Genomic DNA, 20,768 nt, shown 5'->3' with positions numbered 1-20,768 from the left:
AATACTCCGTACAGAGCTCTGTCTGGACCGAACAGTACCGACATGCCCGTGCGTTTATACATAGAATGAACTGCCCCAACCCGTTGATGCGTCGCTAAACTTGGATTGCATTGCATATTAGATCGGCTGCACGAGGGAGGTTAATAAAGAAACTCCGCTTAGGGTTGTGCGGGCCGATCAACCTTGAGTTTATATAGTAAGGAGCCGGGAGTACGATAATAACAGCGCAAACGGCTAATTCCCGTTGTGCAGCTCAACTATATGGATATATCCGTCAGGATCGAGGGTATATGCCGACTACATGTTCGAGACCTGACAGCACATGCTGTCAAAAAGCACGTTGCCGTCGCGTGAAACCTTCCCGATTGGGTTAGCCCTGTTTACTCACGATCTATATCAACTCGTTCACACGCTCAGTGAAGATTCGATAGCTTCTCTTCTTTTTTTTTCTCGTCTCAAGCTTTGGTTCTTGGTTCAACTCTCGATAAGATAGATTTCTTGTCGATAGGGCAGGCGATACTTTTGATCTTTTGCAACCCTGTTCAACAGCCTGCAGACGGCTAGCTCTGTCCGCTCTGAGCTATGACTTCTCACAGCTCAATTGTGCTTTCCAACTGGGATAAGTTCCTCGCTTTGATTACCGAGCCGGAGAGAAAACTGGTTGTGATCGATGGCACGTCTCTTGATCTAGCCAGCATTGTTGCTGTTGCACGGTAAGAGCTCAAGGATTGCGTTCATCGCGGAACTACTGACTGAGCCTCCATATTTAGGTACAATTCCCGTGTAGTGCTCTCTAAAGACTCCATGCAGCGCGTGGATCAGAGCGCTCGAGTCTTGCTTTTGAAGCTGGACGCTGGTGATACCATTTACGGTATGTATTTTGAATCCATTTCAGTCGATTTGTCTCTGACAGCATGCTACAACAGGTGTGAATACCGGCGTCGGAGGAAGCGCTGACACGCGCACGAATGCAGTCGAGGACTTGCAGAAGGCCATTATACGAACCCTAAATTGTGGCATCACTGATGAGCACGGCACATCCTCGGCGGATCCGCTGGTCACAGCCAGACAGTCATCCAGCGAGAGCGGAGGAAACATCATGCCACCGGCTTGGGTCAAGGCTGCCCATCTTGTGCGCAGTAACTCTTTGGCGAGAGGGAATTCCGGAGTCCGGGTGAAGCTGCTCAATACCTTTGTCAAACTTCTGCAAAGGGACATCGTGCCACAGGTGCCCCTCCGAGGAAGCATTTCTGCATCAGGAGATCTAAACCCACTGTCTTACCTTGCTGGTGCGCTTCAAGGCAACCCGGGTATACGAGTTTGGTATTCAGGAAAAACGTATGGAGAAAACACGACCGGGCTCATGAACGCCGATGATGCTCTGAAGGAAGCGAAAATTCCCCCAGTTCAATTCGCACCAAAGGAAGGCATTGCTTTGGTCAATGGCACTTCCTTCTCAGCTGGCATAGCAGCCCTCGCTATGCAAGATGCACACCACCTTGCGGTACTCGCTCAAGTTCTGACAGCTATGGCAGTCGAGGGGCTCAATGGCACGGATGAGAGCTTTGATCCCCATTTCGCTGAAGTCCGCCCACACCCAGGACAGATGGAGGCCGCTAGAAATATACGTCACTTCCTTAAGGATTCCAAACTGGTCCGGAAGGCTGATGGTGAAAACTATCGAGGCCTCCGTCAGGATCGATATGCCATTCGAACGGCTTCACAGTGGATGGGGCCTGAGCTGGAGACTCTTGTTGTTGCCCACCGGCAGATCGTTACCGAATGTAATTCTATCACGGACAATCCACTCGTCGTCGAGCCTGGCGCGAAAGTCATCCACGGAGGCAATTTCCAAGCTATGGCAGTCACTTCTGCCATGGACAAAACGCGGTCAGCATTTCAGGCGATTGGCCGCATGCTCTTTCAACAGCTCACCGAGCTTATGAACCCAGTCACGAACAACGGTCTTCCACCCAATCTCACGGCGGATGAGCCTAGCTGCGATTTTTTAATGAAGGGCATGGACATAGCTGCCGCGTCATACCAGTCCGAACTGGCTTTCCTGTCGCACAGTGTCGTACCGTTCGTCATGGTGGCTGAGCAAGGCAACCAGTCGCTCAACTCTTTAGCGCTGATCTCCACCAGATATACCCACACAGCGCTGGACATATTCATGCAACTGTCTGCAAATTCCTTGGTGGCGTTGTGCCAGGCTCTTGACCTGCGTGCAATCCAGCATAATTTCTTCACTGCTTTCGAGCCTGTTTTTAGAGATAAGACCTGGCTGTGGATGGGAGAGTGGCTTCGTGGCAACAAGTATCAACATGAATCCAGCTTGTGGGCCCAATTCAAGTCCGAGTTTGGCCGTCTTTCGAACTTGGATCTCTGTCCCCGGCTGAAATCTGTGATGGCAACGCTTCATGCGTCCGCCATCACTCTGGTCCTCGACACGAACGACGTTTCTTATCGTTACACCAGCTTCCACGAAGACCTCGCCTGGTGGGCAGAAAGTACCGCGACAGTGGCGGTTTTGACTTTCAACCGGCTGTTGAACGAGCACACTGTTTCTCACACGATGCCTCTCCTGGGCGTCGGGTCGCGTCGGATCTATCGATGCGTCCGAGAAGATCTGAAGGTGCCATTCATCCGGGGGGAGAAATTTGCAGCCTGCAACTTCCCGATGTTCGAGGGAGCCGAAGCAGGCACGACGCTTGGTACCTATACCAGCAGGGTGTATCGTGCCTTGAAACAGGGGATTTTATTGCGCCCAGTCATGGAATGCCTCCGAGAAGTTGTTATGAAGGAGACAGGCAGTGACGAAGACATGCAGAGTTCTCCTACTGAGACCATCTCAAGTGGTTCCTCTGGATTTGTCAGGCTTACGGCCTTGACGGAGTAGGAGGACAGTATGGCAGCGGCACCTGGCCAGAAGAGGAAGGTACCGGGGTACTTGATCGGAGACTTGGCTTCCAGTTGCAAAGGAAGCTGAAAAAAAAAAATGAAAAGTACAACAAGAACGAAAGACTATTCGGAAAATCTTTACAGTCAGAGATGATAGAGCAACAGTGCACGAACAAGCAAAAAAGATAGATAGACAATTCAATTTCAATTAAGCTACTTTGAGTGAGTAAAAGAAAGAGAACTCCTTTATACTATAGTCTCTTTCTTATAATAATAATAATAACGGACAACTCTCTAACGTAATATTTATTTGTTTGCTTCAGCAAGAGCATGAGAATGAGCAAATCATATCTATCGAAAAGAATAAAATAGAATACAGGTGTAAGGACACTAAACTTTTTTTTTGCCATTGTCCTTATCTTCAGGGGTAGCAGGAGAGAAATTATAACCTCCAGAGACCAGACAGCTACACCATACTAGCTTGTCTTGCCTCGTCTCGTCTTCTCTTCTATATAGATCTACGCTGTAGGGTCAGTCCGGATGTGTCTTTGTTATTCTAGGTAAATAGAAGGTTAGACTCTAGAATAGGAGTTTCTATTAAAATGCTGTCATTGGTAATCTACATTATTGGTAACGATTGAGCATGTGAATGAGCATTAGCATTAATATATTAGTAAATTAAAAGATGAGCTGGGCAGGGATGGACGGAGTAATAAATATAAATGAATATGAGGTGTTTGGCTACGAGGTAAGCTGGAAATTATTACTTACCTATCTTGACTGGGTACCTACCTACCTACCTACCTACCTACGTGTACATACTTAGCTGGTACCTAAGGTAGTTAAATAGCATTACAATCATAATTCCTTATCATGCTTAGGTATGATAGACAACTGCCCCTTAGCTGGCTCAGCTGGGGTCCGTCCTCCGTCCTCAACCCCAACTCTTCATCCTTGCAAGCGATCCGGATCCAGGAACCTACCCTGTCAACTCTGCTATGGCTTTCTTGATAATGAATGAATAGAGAATTCATCCCTAATGATTTCTTGCAACCGGCTTTTTTGTACCCATACCCTCAAAATCCCTCCGCATAATCAACAGATAAGATCCATTCATTCCAACTTCCCAACTCCTTAACAGCCATAGGTTAACCAGAACCCGTATTCCATGTCTTCCTGCAGAATCCGCACAAAGCCAGCTTGCTGCTGCCAATCGCTCAGCTGAAAGTAAAAGCTCATGGTCTCGTTGCACGTATCGCTCATCAGGACCGTCTGAAAGGGGCCAGTGGTCACATCTATGGGCATGTTCATCGTTGCCCACATTGTCGTCCGGCTGGGGATCGTATTCCAGGTCGTTGAGTTGGTGATCGGTGATGATACCCTCCAGACGTCGAAGGTGTTGGACCCGCCTGCGAACTCACCAGTCTGCGTGACTTGTGGGATGGCAATGTTCAACATGCAGCCGGTTCCATTCGCAAGGACATCATTGAAAGTAATTCCTGCCGTTATTGGTCCCAGGGCCGCCAGAACGGTCCAGGAACAGGATTCCAGGATCGTCGCTATTGGGAGCATCCTCAAGAAAGGTCTCGACAACATCGGGCCATTGGTTGGTGCAGGCCCGTTTGGATTCAGCAAGCAGGCTAGGAAGAGCAGAGACTAGCGCTGGAACAGCAAGGAGAGGAAGATATTTGATATGCATGCTTGTTCAACAAGAAACAGGACGAATCTTCTAAGCGAATTGACTGTGGGGGTGGTAGCAACCGAAAACTCAGATAGATTCAATATACCCGCAGCATGTGAAGGCAAAACACGAAAGACAGCAGAGTCGAGCTCTTTAATGTCATCTTGTCCAAAATTATTTATTATAGTCACATTCGACTACGTGGACTACTGTGATTGGGAGGAGGAAGCTCTCGGAGTAGTACGAGCATAAGCTATATATCCACTACGTGCGCATTCCTTCCCAGATCTCGGATCTTCACGGATGGTCATGCGATAGATATCCATGGTCATAAGCCAGTCGGTGGGTTGGCCTTGCGCCATTTGCACGGAGCATGGAGAGCCAAATCCGTCAGCTGAGGATTAGGATGTAACAACCCATAGTAAACTGGAGCTGCTCGTGGGTTCATATATGTATACGGAGAATAAAGTGTCCTATCCTGGACCGCCTTGGGAAAGATAAGTATGCTGTCCTGGCAAGGGTCTAGACCATTAACAGATAGGAGCTGGTTTTCGGAAGCCGGCCAAGCCTGAGGCTGAGGAAATTTTTCTTGTTATACGAATCAAACTCTCCAGACAAATAAACGAGGTGGTTGATAAGATTTCCTCGTGGTCTTGGTTTCGATACGAGCTTGCCACCGTAAATTTTGGCCCTGCTTACTGGCTGCGGTTTCAGCTCTTAGGCAGGCATGGTAAAAGCTGACTGCTTCTGATCCATATAGATGTCCGTTAGTCACAGCTTTGACAACCTGACCAGCATGCAATACAGCTTGCCAGCCCTTGGTCTGGTTGGCCCAGGTCTAGAGTATGGGGAGAATGTTACATGCCTCATCTTTACCATCCCTCCCCATCAGCAGATGCATGTCGTCAAGTGATGTGTGGAGATGCATTGCACAATGTTCAAAAAGAAGTTAAGATACACATCGCTAGGAGAAGTATAGCTACATAGGCTCAACCAAAATTATATATCACCATTTTATTTACTATGAGGATAAAATGACAACAATCCAACTGGGCAGAAACAGCTCATCTAAGCATGACAGCTCAGTTTAAAGCCAAGACCCATGTTTTCGACCGTGGTCGAAAAATGGTGTCGATCTGAAGATCATACGGGAGGTGATCGAACATGTTGAAATCATGATGTCACTAACACCTTCTATTAACGATCACCTGATATTCTGGGTCCATTAGGAAGTGGCTATAGGACAAAAAGCCACATAGGAATAGCTATAATTAAAATATTGTAAATCTTCTACTTGTATATACTTTAAATCCATCTTTTAAAAGGGGTCCAGGATCCATAAGAATGGCGGGCCAAGTACGGAGTATTCCTCGACATGTCGTGACTGTTCCCAAGACCTGGGTGGTGGATCCCACGAATGCCCGATCCATGTCCAGGATCTGCCGGGTTACTAGGAACAGGGCGTGAGATGAACAGGAACAGTGGTGCGGTTCCTAGAACAGCTCTCCTCGAGGGCTTGTAGAATGAACAAAATAGGATTATGTTCTCTCTCATAATAGTAACTTTTTCAAGGTCAAACAGGGACCCCATATTTGAACGATTCTATCCAGTATAGTGTATCGATATCATATCGTCCCAAGCAGCCAAAGAAGAAGGGGAGGCTTGAGATTATTCCAGACCGTTTCACAGGGATTCCTAGCGCAGCGACTTGCGCTGTGTTTTCCCTGACATTTTTGCCAGTCCCTTCGACCGCTGCTTGCTCTCTATCTAGCTATTCATCTTATCATCTGCTGCTCCTGATCTTGTCCTAATCATTCAGAATTGTCTACAGAAAATTATTCATGGCATTATCACTCGCGCTGATCTTGAAAAGCACACTATGAGGACTGCCTTAAAATGCTGTTGCCTTGATTTTGTTTTAGGAGTTGCAAAGTTCGCCATTGTCTTATGCTCAGGGATGGGATAATACAAGCTCTTACCTTAGTTAGCTTTAGAAGTAACTGTAAAGCAATCAGAAAAAGTAATTACCAGCTTAGATGTAAAAGAAGACTAGATGCCTAAAGTATCAGTATCAACACAAAAAGTAAAGACTCAACCATTCTCCCTGATTCTAATACCAAGACAGATATTAGCACCACATATGGTACTATATTCATGGGCTTTCAGACTTTCTTAATGAGGTTCTCTTTTCTTTTCTTTGGTCTTGCTTCTATCTGCACTTCTTTTCCTCTAACTAGATAGTTTGGATTGTTATAGAGATCTGGCTACCATCATAAAGTATACCGCTGCATGGCTAACCTTAGAGCATCTGATTTAAATTGAGTTATAATAGGCACCAAGCTTACAATACATGACAATATGCCATACGATGCTTTATAAATATCTCTTTATTCAGAAGTTAAGGAAGACTTCTTTATCAAAAACTAGGCAAGTAAAGAAAGGATAAATATTGCATCTGTGCTTATAATTCTAAAGTAAAACACCATAAGTTTTTGTTAGGACACGAATATTATTTTTATTATGTCTCTAAAATATAGCCTTCTTGCTTGGGGAGCTTTAGATAAGTGCTATCTATTGACAAATTTGGGAGTCACCGCTTTATCTATTTTAAGCACCTATTGTCTGATTTGAGCACCCATGTCTATTTTTTGATCTCCTTCTATTTTTTCTGTGCCTTTTCGATATTTATACCTTTCTAAATTGGTAATCCTCTTAATAATATAAAGGCCCTCCTCAATATGAATACTTTTTTTTCCCTATTCCTAGTTGTCTTCTATAGATTCACCTTTCCTCTAAGGTTTGTCATCGCCCCTGCACTAAAAAAACATAAGTCTTAAACCCTAGCTAATAATAGGTGCCCTATAGGAGACAATTCAATAATTAAGTAAAAAAATAAAAGAAAGTCTTATCTTTGCAAAAGAGGAGACTAAATTCACCCCTTAAGATTACCGTATAAGAGATATGTTACGCGAGGATCTGACAGAGTCGGCAACTTGTTGGTCCTTTCGAAGAATCAAGTATCTTATGCTATACTTGCAAACAGTTAACAAGACGTCTACTTCTATTGGTATACTTTGGTATAGCTTTAGGAGATATGACTTCTGACTTAGTCATTTATTGTATTTATCTCAACCGGAGGGGAGAGGCCCTCATATCATCTTGTGTTTATCTTTTGGGACAGTGAGTCCACAGTGAGTCTATATTGCGGAAAGCATATAGCATTGGGTCAGCGTGAGCTTCGGAACCCGGCTCAAATAAATAGTTTGTATTGAACATGATCAAGAGAAAGACTAGATAGATATAAGGGTAGGGAATGAACGTCCTTATATAACTCGCCTCTGGTGTCTACCCTTAGTAATGTCCCTTTTTTATGGTTAGCCTCTTGGACATTGCGTCCATACTATTGTCTACCTAACGGTTGCTTGACCTTCTTTGGTCATTGCGTCCATAATCTCTTTGACATCCATGGTCTCTTATCTTACCTAATCAGGGATGTCACACGCGTTCTTGTTCTTGATCACATGACCTTATCTGCCTTGCTCCCTAGGTACCCTGTAGGGTAATAATAATGAGTCAGAGTCAGATGACCAATAGTCTAATCTACCTACATGTAACCATCCATTTAGGTAGGTACCTAATTTAGGTAATTGTTGCTTTGGTTAGGACTCCTGTGTTGTGTTGGTGGCATGACCATGATCGTCATCTTCCTGATACTCTGTATACGTCATGTCATTTCTGATCACATCACATCACATCACATCATAATCTATTATTATTAGTACCATGATGCGCAATGCATCAGTGCAAGGCAGGTAGGTAGACACTAGGCAGACAGACAGGCATATGGACAGACAGGCAGACCTAGTCTCCCGACTCTCGCCTCGCATTGCCTTGCCTCGCCTCTTAATTAGATTTACAAGGTTACAGACCACTATTGAGCATGTTAGATAGCTAGCTAGCTAGGTAGATAGCTGAGGAGAGAAAGGCTTGATTGATTGGCTTGCTTCATTCAGTGTTACTGCCTACTTCGTATCTAGGCATAAGCATGGACCAGGACCAGGGTCGATAGATAATAAATACGGGTATTACACCGGCTAAAAGCCCAGCCCATCCGAGCGCTTCCCCTCCTCACTCGATCATACGATTCGCACGGAGTATTACTGTACACTCCGTAGACTGTAGCTAGGTCGTACACTGCTGTGACGATCTACGCTTTGCAGATGATAAGCGCTTGTGAAGTCTACAAGACTATTATTGAACTATAATAGCAAGGCTGTATGACAGAGAACTCAGTGTGATCATGACTTGTATGAATTGGGTATATGCTAGATATTACACTACCATTAAATCATAGATAGGAGAGTAGACATAACCAAGATAAAAAAAAAAGGTGTGGCTGCGGGCAACCGGGACCGCTGGCCACCATGCAAGATGTAAGACATAATCAGCGATGCCAAAGAGAACACCAAAGCCTTGCAAGGATCCACATGGGCGGCTGCAGGAGGGAAACTGGACAGACAAGGTGATTGCAACACGTGGCGTGGCAGACAGGAGGACAGATGCGATCTGTGACAGCGGGGGGAGAGAAGAGGGGCCCCTGCTGGACAAGATCAGGTGCCATCCATGCCACCAGCCCAGGCAAAACGAGCGACGAGGCCGTGCACCCATGCAGGGTCAAAGCCAATCAGCATCGCCATGGTGATGGCTGTTCAGATTGTCGCTGTCCAGGATCCGACTGGACAGGAAATGACGATGCGCCAGTTAGTCGAGCAATGGCGATTGATCATTGGCTGCATGGAATGACGACACTGCGCCCAAGGCCAAATCACGAGGCTGATATCTCCCAAACACCTCCATAGCCCCGTCCCATAACCAAAATTGCGCCCAAGAAAGACAACGCCAACCCTAAATCCGGTCCCTCATGGCATGATCATCGGAGTCCCTATCGCCGCCGACCTCCCCCTTCTGCCACACGCATTGCGTCAAGCGTCTGTTCCCTCGAACCGAGAGAGACAGGGATCTTGAATAGACCGGAGGACTCCATCAGATGCCAATACCAAAGCCCAGACGAATACAGATAGCAGCTCTGCTTCGCCACTGCAACCAAAGCCATGCCATGCCAAACCCGATTCCACCGTGGAACCTCCCAACGGGCAAAAATATAGCAACCAACCACCCAAGCGGAAATGTCCATTTAAGCCAGTATGTCACGAAACGTGGACAAGATCGTATGCAGAAGAAGACAAAGGAATGCCGGAAATGGCGAGAAATCCATAGGTGCTAGCGTGTCGAGAGGACACCTCGCTACCTTGTGCGTTTCATGGCAAGACGTGGGTGTTGAGGCCTGGAGTGAGATACGCAGGCCAGCCGCGTAACACTCCTACGGCCATTGCTGGACACCTGATAGTGTCACAGCTCGGAGCGAAGAGGTACATCGTTGTTGACCTCCCGCTTACTTGGGGATCGGTGGGAGGGGGCCCGTGGGAGGAGGACCAGGGCAGGGAGGAAACTGGGAGGAGTCGGCAGAAGGCATGTTGTTCGAAGTAAGGTGGTTTTGGAGCTCGAAAGTGGAGTTGGATAGGTTGTAGGAGTTGGTAGAGTTGAGGTTTCGAGTCTTCAAGAGTCAATGCTAAGCTCTTTGATAAAGGGGTAGATAGAAGGATGAGATCAAGTCGAAGACAGATCGAACTAAGACAGACTGTCAATGGCCTGAGCACGAGTGAAAGTAATTTCTGATTCAAGAAGCATCAGCGGAGCACGTAGGGTATTTATAATCGATGCTCTCGTGCCTGGGACCCTGAGCACGAAAAATTCGCTGATCCCACGGGCGATACAGCCTTGTACTCCATGGGTAACGCACCATTCCCCACAGCCCGGCGATGGCGCTTGGAAAGCAGCGGGACGGTTACAAGTCGTGACGTATTAGCGGAAGGCTCCCAGGCTCCAGCCTTACTGTGACGCTGGGACTCGCGGCCATTCCGCGGTACGCCGGATACCGCTGGCAACTGAGTCAATGCCGGTGATTCCAGTAAAAAAAAATCTAGAAAGCGATCCCGAGCCGCCTTTTTTTTTTCTTTGCGAGGTGTTATGCTAGAGCGAGACATTGCTCCAGCTGCAGTATTTTCTCAAAGAATTCATTGGTGGAGGACCTCGGCCCCGAGCACTCTGTATTGCTCTCTCCAGCGCACCACCAGTTCATTCTTGCCGAGAGCAATGTCGCACGGCCAGAAAATGGTCCATTGTGAGCAAGGATCCAGCTGGTAGCCAGTCGATCTGACTGGGCAGGCGCATAATGCCGAGCCGCCTGCAGCCATCATCGTGCTTTGTTCGGACGACAGGATGCCAAGGGCCAGGGGTCCGACTGCCAGTCTACTCCGTATGATGCGCACAGCGCGGCACCGGCCCTGTTGGGACTGGCGCGATGTAATTGTAGGCATGGGCAGCCCAGGTCGCTGGGACTAGCGTGTGGAGGTGAGTGGTGCACAGCCCGTTGCATTTGCGTCAAAGGTCTTGGAAGTTCAAATTGGGGCTGGGCGAGCTCAAGTCGTGGCTCGTGACTCGAGGCTCGTGACCTGCCGTGAATGACTCAGGGTCTGCCCCTGTCAGCTCATCAGCAGAATCAGCAGTAATAATACGACGCTAGGATCAAGCTGTTCCTTGAACTTCCTTCTGGAAGGAATGGGTCCAGGAAAACCCCAGGATTGCAGCTTTGTCCAGGTGCCATTGCTGCTTCCTATTTGCCCATGCTCGATCTATAGCACGTTTTCTTATTATCCTTTCTTATTCTGCACTTTGCTTACTGATAGCAAACGATCCATGCAGAACATACCTCAAACGTTATCACAGCTACTACGCAGCGAGTACGGACACGGAGTACAGAGCACTCCATACTCCGTACTCCGGTATCATGAGGCCGCACACCGGCAGGGGAATACAAGAGCGGTGGAGTAACAAACAGTACGGTTGACCGACAGTCTGAAGACAAGAAGGCAAATACCGGGATACCTACAGAGTATAGGTAGATGGATCATGGAGGATCATGGCAGGGTAGACCGTAAGACCGTAGGATTGTGCTGGCATGTACGGAGTACTCCGTATGGAGTACGGATACCTGACCTTAACCTACTGCAATTCTTTTGCCCTTCGTCACATTCCAGACGCTTCCAGACTTCCAGCCTTACCTGGATACTGACTACACCGTTTATTTACCTGAGGGTCTGTCGGCCTGCTGGTTCACGACTGCTCCCCTGCTGAGCCTGGACCCCTGTACGCCGTACTCCGTACTCCAGACGGAGATAAAAAGGCCAGCTTTCGTCTGCGATCACCATGGTTTCGTTTCCATCATGTGCAATCCAGGATCTACAGACTTGTTTCTCCTTCAGCTTCGAGAATTAGGCCCGTCCAGCGATCCCAATCGTCAATTGGCTGCAAGTTGTGCAGCTACTCGCCCTATTTCAATAGCTCAGCCAAGAAATCGGCAGTGCAGCCTGCCCCTTTCCTGCTGCTGGCCTGCCGAAGAGTCCGTGAGACAAGCGGGCATTGGACGAACCCAGACCAATCCCCAAGCCTAAAGGATGCTACATTAGTTAGTGCCTGCATGTATGGATACGAGCCATGGCACCTGGTGGGAATGGAAGGTCAACAATTTTTTCTCGAAGCTTACCGAGTTGAGAAATCAGACCGTGTGGCACAGCAGCTCAGCCGCACAGAAAGAAACTTGAGATGGAGCCGAGGTTCCACCATGGAACGCTCGGCGGTCAGCCCACCGCGTTTCAAGTTTCAAACGTTCGTTTTTTTAGGGCTGTGGCAGAAGAGGTGTGAATCTGCCGGAGACCCTTTCATTGGCAGTGATTGCTATAGAAAAAAAGAAGGAGGCTGAAAGATCACCCTGGGAGGTGAAAGAAGACAGCAAGCTGCACAGGTAAAGTACGGAACAAACTAAGATCTTAAAGCAGCAGGATTTTTAGTTCTTACTTGCAAGATAGCTCTTCCCCTAGGCAGGTCTCTAGCCTGCACTCTTTCCTTTTTAGTTCACCCGTTCTCATTGGTTGTTCACAGTTTCTACGGAGTAATTACCTAGGTAGCTCCTTCCCTCCGGCGTACAGTACGGATACGGAAAGAACGGAGGTCACTCCTCCGTCCGTCCCTGACTTGCTCCCGAGTCCCTACGGAGTCTGTGACGTCAACGGTAGTTTAACTTTGCCAACTGACGCGGTTGGAACCGGCATCTCCCCCTTTTTGTTCAGCTGTGGGAACTGTAATAATATTTGAGGTGGAGATCGAAATTTCATGGAAGCTTTAGCCTTTTTGCAAGGTTCTTCCCTTAACCCCTGGATTCTGGAAACTAAACTGTTTTTGATCACGATAGGTTCAGCCTCCTGCGGATACTACTACCGCAGGGAATTTATTAGCTAGGTTGATGATGATTGGATGAATTGGCGATCATAATTCCGATGAACCCCTGTAGGTAATAATTAAGATTATTCTCAGCTTTTGCCACCTCAGGGGCCGGACGGATGGCAACCATTTAGAGTAATATTATTTGGCAATTAAGGGAAAAAAAGCTTCGAGAAAAGAAAAAGCAAGCTCAAGCCAGTTACGACTGACTCAAGACGGTTCAGGGTCCACAGATGAAGTTTGTTCCTGATTGCCACGTGGAGACCGTTGTGCAATCGCCGGTTCCTGCAGGTACTCAGCCAGAAAGGAATCATGGAATGTGCTCCATAATATAATGAACACTTCCGCTGTGGGCCAGATAATCTTAAGGAGTGCCATCGTAAAAAATTTGATCAAGTCAATTGAGTCAAAAAAAAGTTTGCTCTCGCGACCATTTACTCGGTATGGAGTACTGCTGACAGGTAATTTCGGCTACGACGGAACGGAGATGATGAATATGAGATTGGATCACGAAAAGATTCGGAACCAAGCGTTATCTTTCTCTTTGTTGTGTTCTCTGTCCCTGTGATCCGGGAACTCGGAGAACTAACCGTCACGGAATACGAAGTACTCCGGCATGATGGGCGTTCCGTTCTATTATCGACGAGAGTAGTTTGAGTTTCTCACATGCCATGCGATTATCATCCGAAGGCGTGATGCTCCGGGCATGCCGCATGGTATGATATACCGCATGACGGCGGAATCAGTGTGATCCCAGGTGAGGTCCTAATAATCCGACTCCGGTTGGAGGATAGTGGCACAAACCACGTGCTGGGACTCAACCTTGGAGTTTGGGACTCGTGACGTATGATGGCACACCTTCACATGGCGGCAGCCGATCCTCATAATCATATCGTTTCAGATGCGCAGATCAAAGGCGTCCATCATTCTGACTTTTAAGGTCCAGACTGGCGCAGAATTACCCAAGGACCTCAAGAGAAGCCAGTACATGCCAGTACGGCGTCTGTTCTACTCCTCCGCTTACGGGAGACTTGGGCGATTCTTATGCTCTCACTCGTCTTCCAAGTCCGGCTGCACTTGTGAAGATATCCACTCTTCCATCAGGACCTGGCCTGGAGCTTCAGACGCAGTACTACTGGGTCTTGTCTTCTGGCCCCTGCGAGTTACGAGCAGACATAGTACCCATCCCCAGATGCTGAAACCCTCATATCTCGTAGCCAGCCTCAGCTTCTTATCGTCGTCTGCGTCGGGGTCTTCAGGGATATTGTCTTCTGTCTTGCTGCGCTTGGACGCGGCATGTCCACCGTTTGATTGCCGACGTCTCTTTGAGCGGTCGTTGGAGGTATCCACTGATATCGCTTCAGGGATATTTGCCAAGTCGATCTCAGGCTCCTCGTCACTGTCGATCATAATACTGCGCCCAGACTCAATATTAGTATCAGCAGAACAAGCGTCTACTCCTGTGAGCTTGTTCGAATTGCTTTCTATCTTTTTAGCCTCCCCAAACGTCTTGTGTCGTGTGAGGATTGAATGGCGCGTGCCGGATTCTCGTAGGAATATAGCGACTTCAAAATCATCTGGACAAGCGCAAACACGTCAACAACGGTCATTGGTGAAGAGACGGACCATAAGGCCCTAAGAGAGAGAACATCGCACCTTCAACAATGACATCCTTCACAGGGTTGCTTTTCTTCTTGGCCAACGCTCTTTCGTTCTCTTCGCGAAGCTTGGGCAAAACCAGCGGCTTGATCGCCGCGAAGATGCGCGGGAGGACGGGATCTCGAGAGTCCAGAAGCCATCGGGTATCCGCAGGGTTTTCGAGGTATATCCGACATTCGAGAACCGAATACTTGCTGATCCGAAGGTATCGTCGGATTGGGGCCATGATAAGTCTGGTACGACCAGGAAATAGTATGTGCAATGGCTGGAGTAACTCTTTACAGCAAATATTGTGCTTCTCTGAGTAGTTCTCCAAGCCGCAAGCTGAGAGGATCAACAAGGATCTCATCTTATTTCCCATTTAGCATGCTGAGCCAATGACGCAACACGTGATAGGCGATTTATAAGTCACGTGATAATACTCCGCATCATCGATGGTATTGCTTAGTCAGCAGATCAAGGCTTAACTAACTAGTTAACTAGGTACCTAGGTAGATAGGAAGAAATACTGGAACCCGCGAGTTCTCTCATTTCATGGCACAACCAAGTCAAACGCGTTTTAGACTTACGAATTTTTTTTTTGAATTTTTAACTGCGACTTTTAAAAAGTACCATGCTAAACACGCGTTCCTACATACATAATGGGGTTCCCATCATCAATTCTATCTCGACATTCCCCACAACGGAGTGTTGGCTTAGGTATATACATTCACGCGACTATGGAGCCCATGGAGGTGAGAAAAGCAGTCTGCTTTATATACTCCAAGACGGGATACGTGGTCTGAAAGACATTGGTCCGGAACGTCTTGAAAATTCCATGATAATACGTATATACATTGAGCTTGCAGATCGTGTCGGATGATGAGACGCGCAGGTCATCCACCGATATGCTACGTTCCAGTTAAGAACTCTCTCATGCAGCTTTCGTGGATCCCATGAAGCGAAACCCTGACACCACGCATTGTTCTTCCGACGCGCGCGGATCTTCCAAAATATCGAACCCTACGATTGTCAACGCCATGACTTGGCTCTGGCAGAGACTGGGGGGTTTATATCATAAATCTGGCGTAGATCTTCTTTATGGATTTTACCGTCCCTCTGCAGCATAAGCCATGTGGTGCCCCATTCAAGGAAAGCAGCTGCCCACTGGTCTCGTTTCAGCGACGCAGGCGAACAAAAGTCGGGCCCAACAGAGTGATTACATACCCCGAAAGGATCGACTGCCACACGTTGACCACGCATCAGATCGGACGTCTCCCTCAGGGTCAGAGTGCCATCGCTGCGTTTGTCATACTTGGAAAAGATGTTCTCAGACATCTGAGGCACAAAGCGACCCTCATTGTCAATCGTACCACTGTTGAACCATGCTGGAAAAGGAGAGAGAGAGGGATCTCATTGTCAGCATTGATTGACGTCGCGGTAGTCATTGAAGAAAACACATGGTATAGTATAGCTCTACTTTTGCCTCATAGATGCCGACATAGACCCTGAAAGAGGGATCGGGGTATCCACGAGTAGGCCAGCCTGGTCGCATAAGAGAAATTCCCGTTGATGATGAAGACGGCCAGAAGGGAGAAGACGATATTGAATCCGAGTTTCCGGAAACCGAGATACGTGTCGAGGGGAGCTATCTTGCCGTCGCCGTCTCTGTCCCAGAAGAGAACATGCCGCTGTAGGGCAGTCTGAACCGATCAATGGCAAGAATTAGCGCCGTCTTTTTTTTACAGGTCACTGAACATTGCGTTACGTACATATTCTGAATACTTCTCCGCTTGCTCACTGGTTCCGGAAGAGGTTTGTTTTGACACCGCCAGATTCGCTCGAGGGACAGCAGGCAGCTTAAGTCGGCGTTCGACGGTCGTTGCAGGCCGGCGGATCTGCGTGACTGGACATTTGCTGACCGAGATGGCAAATGGCAAACCCTAAATCTTCTGTTTTACCCTCGAAGGAGCGGCCCATGGGAGCGGTTTCTGAGGGGTGGAAATAAGGATCTGTCTAGACAAAAGCAGATCTGTTTGCTCCGTGCGTCTTCTCTTTGTTACTTACAAAAGTTCAACGCATATGACACCGTATCTGTTTGATATATCTCACCATCAGTGATGTCATCATGTGGAAACCGTTGCTGGTTATACCCTAAAATGTCCAAATTCTGGCCGAGACAAAAAGCTTCAGTGCAACCTAATTCGCTTATATACCTCTATTCTATTCAATAGACTTCGACACTCGCCTAAGATCTTTTTGCCAAATCAGGATATATGAGTATGGAGTATCTTACTTGTCAAATTGTCACTTGTAGTCTTTTAGACTGCGCAGCTTATCCATATAGTCCATTAGCACCTCCAATATTAATATTCCATGGATTAAGATCACCTAGGCAACTCACTATATAAAAGTGCAGCGGCGTTTTGCTTGCTTCCCATGGACTCGAAAGTCAGCATCAACGCTCATGCGAAATATGACGTGTGACTATTTCCTATACCTATCTAAATGCTCAGCATCCAAACGCGCTTGCAGATTTAAGCCACTGGCAATAAGACTGCTAATGATATTGTATTGACTGAAGCACTATATAATCCCAATCTATACTACTACTGTTTTCTTCAAGCTCGTTGGCTTGCTGTGGACATGGTCATGTCCGTGTCTGTGTCCGTGCCCATGTCCGAGATGCTCGCTGATGCGATGCTTCTTCTGCTCTCTGACATCACTGTCCAAGCCCATACCATCTTGGCCTTCATCCTCCTTTTCATCTTCAATCTCAAAAGCAGGCCACGGTTCCCATCCATCTTCCCACGTTCGCCCCAGTACAGCCACCTTCTCGTCTCTGGAAATTTTCTCATTCCTCATCACATCTTCCCATCGAGTCATTTCCTCATCATTCAGGAGGCATTGGTCAAGGCAAGTCGTGATTTGATCAATATCAACCCCCTCGCCGATGAACACGATTTCTTGTCTGCGATCCCCCCAGGGATCTCTGAAATCCCGCTCGATCAACTCGTACACATCCTTGTCTTCAGGCCACATCTCTCGAGGAACCTCCACGAACCAGGGACCTCCGCATCCAATGGTCAGCATACCACCGGCTTGGCTCCACTCGCCGAATTGCAGAGGTCGAGTGGCGAGCCAGAAGAATCCCTTTGAGCGAAGGACGGGCCCGAAGGCGGGGTGAACTCTTTTGTTGGCGAGGATGGTGGCAGGGTCTGGTTGATCGAAGTCCTCGACGCTGTCGTCATCTTTCTCGTCAGTTTCATCGTCTCCTTCACTTCCACCTTCTTCGCCGGCTTCGCTATCCTGTTCCGTATTTTGAAGCAAAATGAACTTGTCGTGGAGAAGTTGTAACAGGCGGCGAGGGTGGAAGGGTCGGCGAGCGGTATATACAAAGTTATTGATACCGTATCTAAGAACTAACAGTTAGCAAATCAATTCGCACGTCGATTGATATACTTACTCTACCGTCTCAGGCTTCGGCGCCACTCTCTTCCCCAACCCAGTCTCCCGAACAGTCATCTCATGCAAACTCTTCAACCAGCCCGCTCCCGAAGCAGCCTTGAGGAAATCAAACTTGCACGTGTGAACGATCTCCTTGACGTCCACCTTGCAATAACTCGTCTCGATGACCTTGGCGTCCGGATTCAGCAGTTTGACCAGCGTTCTGATCCGCGATCGAACCGCCTCGTCTACGGTCTCGATCTTGTTGATGATCAGGACGTCTGCAAATTCGATTTGGTCGACCATCAGGTCGGAAATCGTCCGCTCGTCGTCTGGCGTGATGATCTCCTGGGAGCAACCGTAGCGATCGGAGAGGTACTCGGCGGTGTCGAAGTTGGCAAAGAGGTTGAAGGCGTCGATGACTGTTACGGTCGTGTCTAGTTTCGCTAGGGTGTGCAAACCGCCCATTTCCGCGCTGACTTGTATTTAGCATTTTTCGAAGAAACGAGGTAAACGGCTGGCAGCTTCCTACTCACACCTCAGCGAGGATCTTCCTGCTCTCCTCATCCGCATCCATGCTGTCCTGCTCAACTTCCATCATGGCCGCACTGAACTCGCGAGTGAATGTCTCAGCGACTTGCATCGGCTCACTGATACCTGTACTTTCGATGACGACGTATTCGACTTCCTTGGACCGTGCCAGACGAGCCAGCTCCGCCAGCAGATCGCCACGCAGAGTGCAGCAGATGCAGCCATTCTGGAGCTGGATGAGTTTTTCCTTGGTCTGGGAGACCCTGTTGTGGGTGATCAAGGCTGCGTCGATGTTGAGCCTGTTGGTCAGTCAATATGTACCCTGCGAGCGATGACGGGCGAATGATGACGGGGGCTTGATGACGAACGAGCTCATATCATTGACAATGACAGCGATCTTGAGGCCATGAACTGGCGATCTGAGGATATGCTCCAGAAGGGTTGTCTTTCCGCTGCCCTGGATATGCGTCAGTCATATACCAGTTAACGTAACGGTTCTTGGCAGCCTACCAGGAACCCTGAAAGAAGTGTCACTGGAAGCTGCCTTGTATCAGGAGAAGCCTCCGTTTGGGTGTTATCCCTGGGAGATATCATTGTGCCAGCTAACAGTGACTAGAAAAACAAGATTCTAAGATGCAGGCGAAGAAAGGAAGAAAAGGTTTATAAAAACCAAAGCAGAATTCCTCAATGCGACAATAAGGGCTTTAAATAAATAAGTACCCAGCAAAGTATTAATATCCTTGCTTTAGAAAAAAAGATTCTTCGTATTTAACCTTTGAATCCTATCATTGAAACCAAATCAACCCCCAAGGTTCTTTCGTAGAGCCATTAGATACATACCTAGCTAGGTATGTACTGTATATTACATGGAAGGAAAGTATCGAAGCAATCAAATCAACGAACGAGAACCTCACACTACTCCCCTAGATTAAAATCATCAGAGAAGTGATTGGCCCATAATAACACAAGTGAGGTCAGATTTCAGGTGCCGCCCACAAGGTACCTAAACTCTCTACCTAGGCATAAGCTGGAAGCCACTAAAGCTTTCTTCACTTTGTTTTTTTTTTCCACGAAGGTCCTCTTCTCTTTATTTCCCACGAGGAGGGACTGAGGGGATTAATAACTGTCAATTAGTATCTGTTGATGCCTGTGTGGTATCACTACTACCTAACGGTCAGGGGGGTTCATATTTTCGCCTACCTACCCAGGTAGGTAATTGGGACACTCCTCACGATACTTACTGGATCCGTATATCCACAAGATATTCATTATTAATGCTAGACTTAAAAATTTTTTTAAAGAAAAAAATCATTCGTTTTTTTTTTTTGCTTGCTTTTGATCGTTATGTGAGGTATCATTCCATCTGTTTATATTACACTCACTACCGTCCAAGATAGAAGAATTAGGTTTGTTTGATTCTATTCATCAGATTCATTGTACTGTACTTCTCTCTGAAAATATAATAGAGTAATTCATAGCATCAACAACAATCAATGGCTAGTCATAGATCTACTCACTCGAGACCAATAAAAAAATAAATAGATAGATAAATAAAACTAAAGTACAACTTATTACCTTTGATTGACTGATTGACTGATTGATTAATTGATTGACCAACTATGTCTTGTCTTCTCTCTAATTATTATAGCCTATGTGGGTAGCTATCGACTAACCAGGTAGGCAGCAGTGCATTGCATTTCAATCAATAATACCTTCCCTAAGGCCAGTCCTACAATGTGTCTGTTTGTCACACAGTCTGTACAGTCCATATGTTGAACACCCAAAATACTAGTACGTATGTACATTGCGACTATTGCGGGGTTATACTGTTATGATCACTGCGCGGAGTAGGCAGAGCAGAGAGATGAGCGAGCTGGTAGTACAGACAGAATAAACTGTGTCACAATACATGTGTGTGTGTACAACCTAGGAAATGTATGTACAAGCATATAGAGAGAGATTTCCGGGGTTCAAAGTTTCGCTGATAATGCCCATTTCAAGTGAGTGTAGTGCAGTGCAGTGCTGAATCGGAGAATAAATGCTTGTATATAACCTTCTTTTCTTTTCTTTTTTTTTCTTTCTCTTTCCAGGCAAATGTGAGGGAATATCTAGTAATTTAATTGCTAGCTAGGCTTGACGAAAGCCAAAGAAGTGAAGTGAGCTTAAAAGGTAG

The 20,768-nt window shown here is 47.2% G+C and overlaps 4 protein-coding genes across 4 annotated transcripts; 1 reads left to right on the top strand and 3 right to left on the bottom strand.

Annotated features, from left to right (window-relative positions):
• Window positions 1–1,099: 1,099 nt before the first annotated feature.
• Window positions 1,100–2,899, top strand: VTN77DRAFT_4011 (uncharacterized protein; the record flags this gene model as incomplete). The annotated part of the gene is made up of 1 exon (XM_069420024.1): window positions 1,100–2,899. The coding sequence occupies one exon, from the start codon at window positions 1,100–1,102 to the stop codon at window positions 2,897–2,899; it is 1,800 nt and encodes a 599-aa protein (XP_069277915.1).
• A 1,136-nt stretch (window positions 2,900–4,035) lies between these two features.
• VTN77DRAFT_4010 (uncharacterized protein) lies at window positions 4,036–4,497 on the bottom strand (the record flags this gene model as incomplete). The annotated part of the gene is made up of 1 exon (XM_069420023.1): window positions 4,036–4,497. One exon carries the CDS (start codon window positions 4,495–4,497, stop codon window positions 4,036–4,038), a length of 462 nt encoding a protein of 153 aa, XP_069277914.1.
• Window positions 4,498–14,029: 9,532 nt separating this feature from the next.
• Window positions 14,030–14,864, bottom strand: VTN77DRAFT_4009 (uncharacterized protein; the record flags this gene model as incomplete). Its single annotated transcript, XM_069420021.1, has 2 exons — window positions 14,030–14,556; window positions 14,636–14,864. 2 exons carry the CDS (start codon window positions 14,862–14,864, stop codon window positions 14,030–14,032), a joined length of 756 nt encoding a protein of 251 aa, XP_069277913.1.
• A 687-nt stretch (window positions 14,865–15,551) lies between these two features.
• On the bottom strand, window positions 15,552–19,189 carry VTN77DRAFT_4008 (uncharacterized protein; the record flags this gene model as incomplete). Its single annotated transcript, XM_069420020.1, has 11 exons — window positions 15,552–15,640; window positions 15,730–15,784; window positions 15,845–16,005; window positions 16,119–16,320; window positions 16,390–16,523; window positions 16,579–16,608; window positions 17,359–18,032; window positions 18,084–18,539; window positions 18,601–18,894; window positions 18,964–19,052; window positions 19,106–19,189. The coding sequence occupies 11 exons, from the start codon at window positions 19,187–19,189 to the stop codon at window positions 15,552–15,554; spliced, it is 2,268 nt and encodes a 755-aa protein (XP_069277912.1).
• Between the last annotated feature and the right edge of the window lie 1,579 nt (window positions 19,190–20,768).

The sequence above is a fragment of the Rasamsonia byssochlamydoides genome (assembly GCF_041956645.1).
Source record: "Rasamsonia byssochlamydoides strain NRRL 3658 unplaced genomic scaffold VTN77scaffold_29, whole genome shotgun sequence".
In the NCBI taxonomy this organism is placed as follows: Eukaryota; Fungi; Ascomycota; class Eurotiomycetes; order Eurotiales; family Trichocomaceae; genus Rasamsonia; species Rasamsonia byssochlamydoides.
The sequence above is the reverse complement of the archived record's forward strand: the minus strand, read 5'-3'. Positions and strand labels throughout refer to the sequence as shown.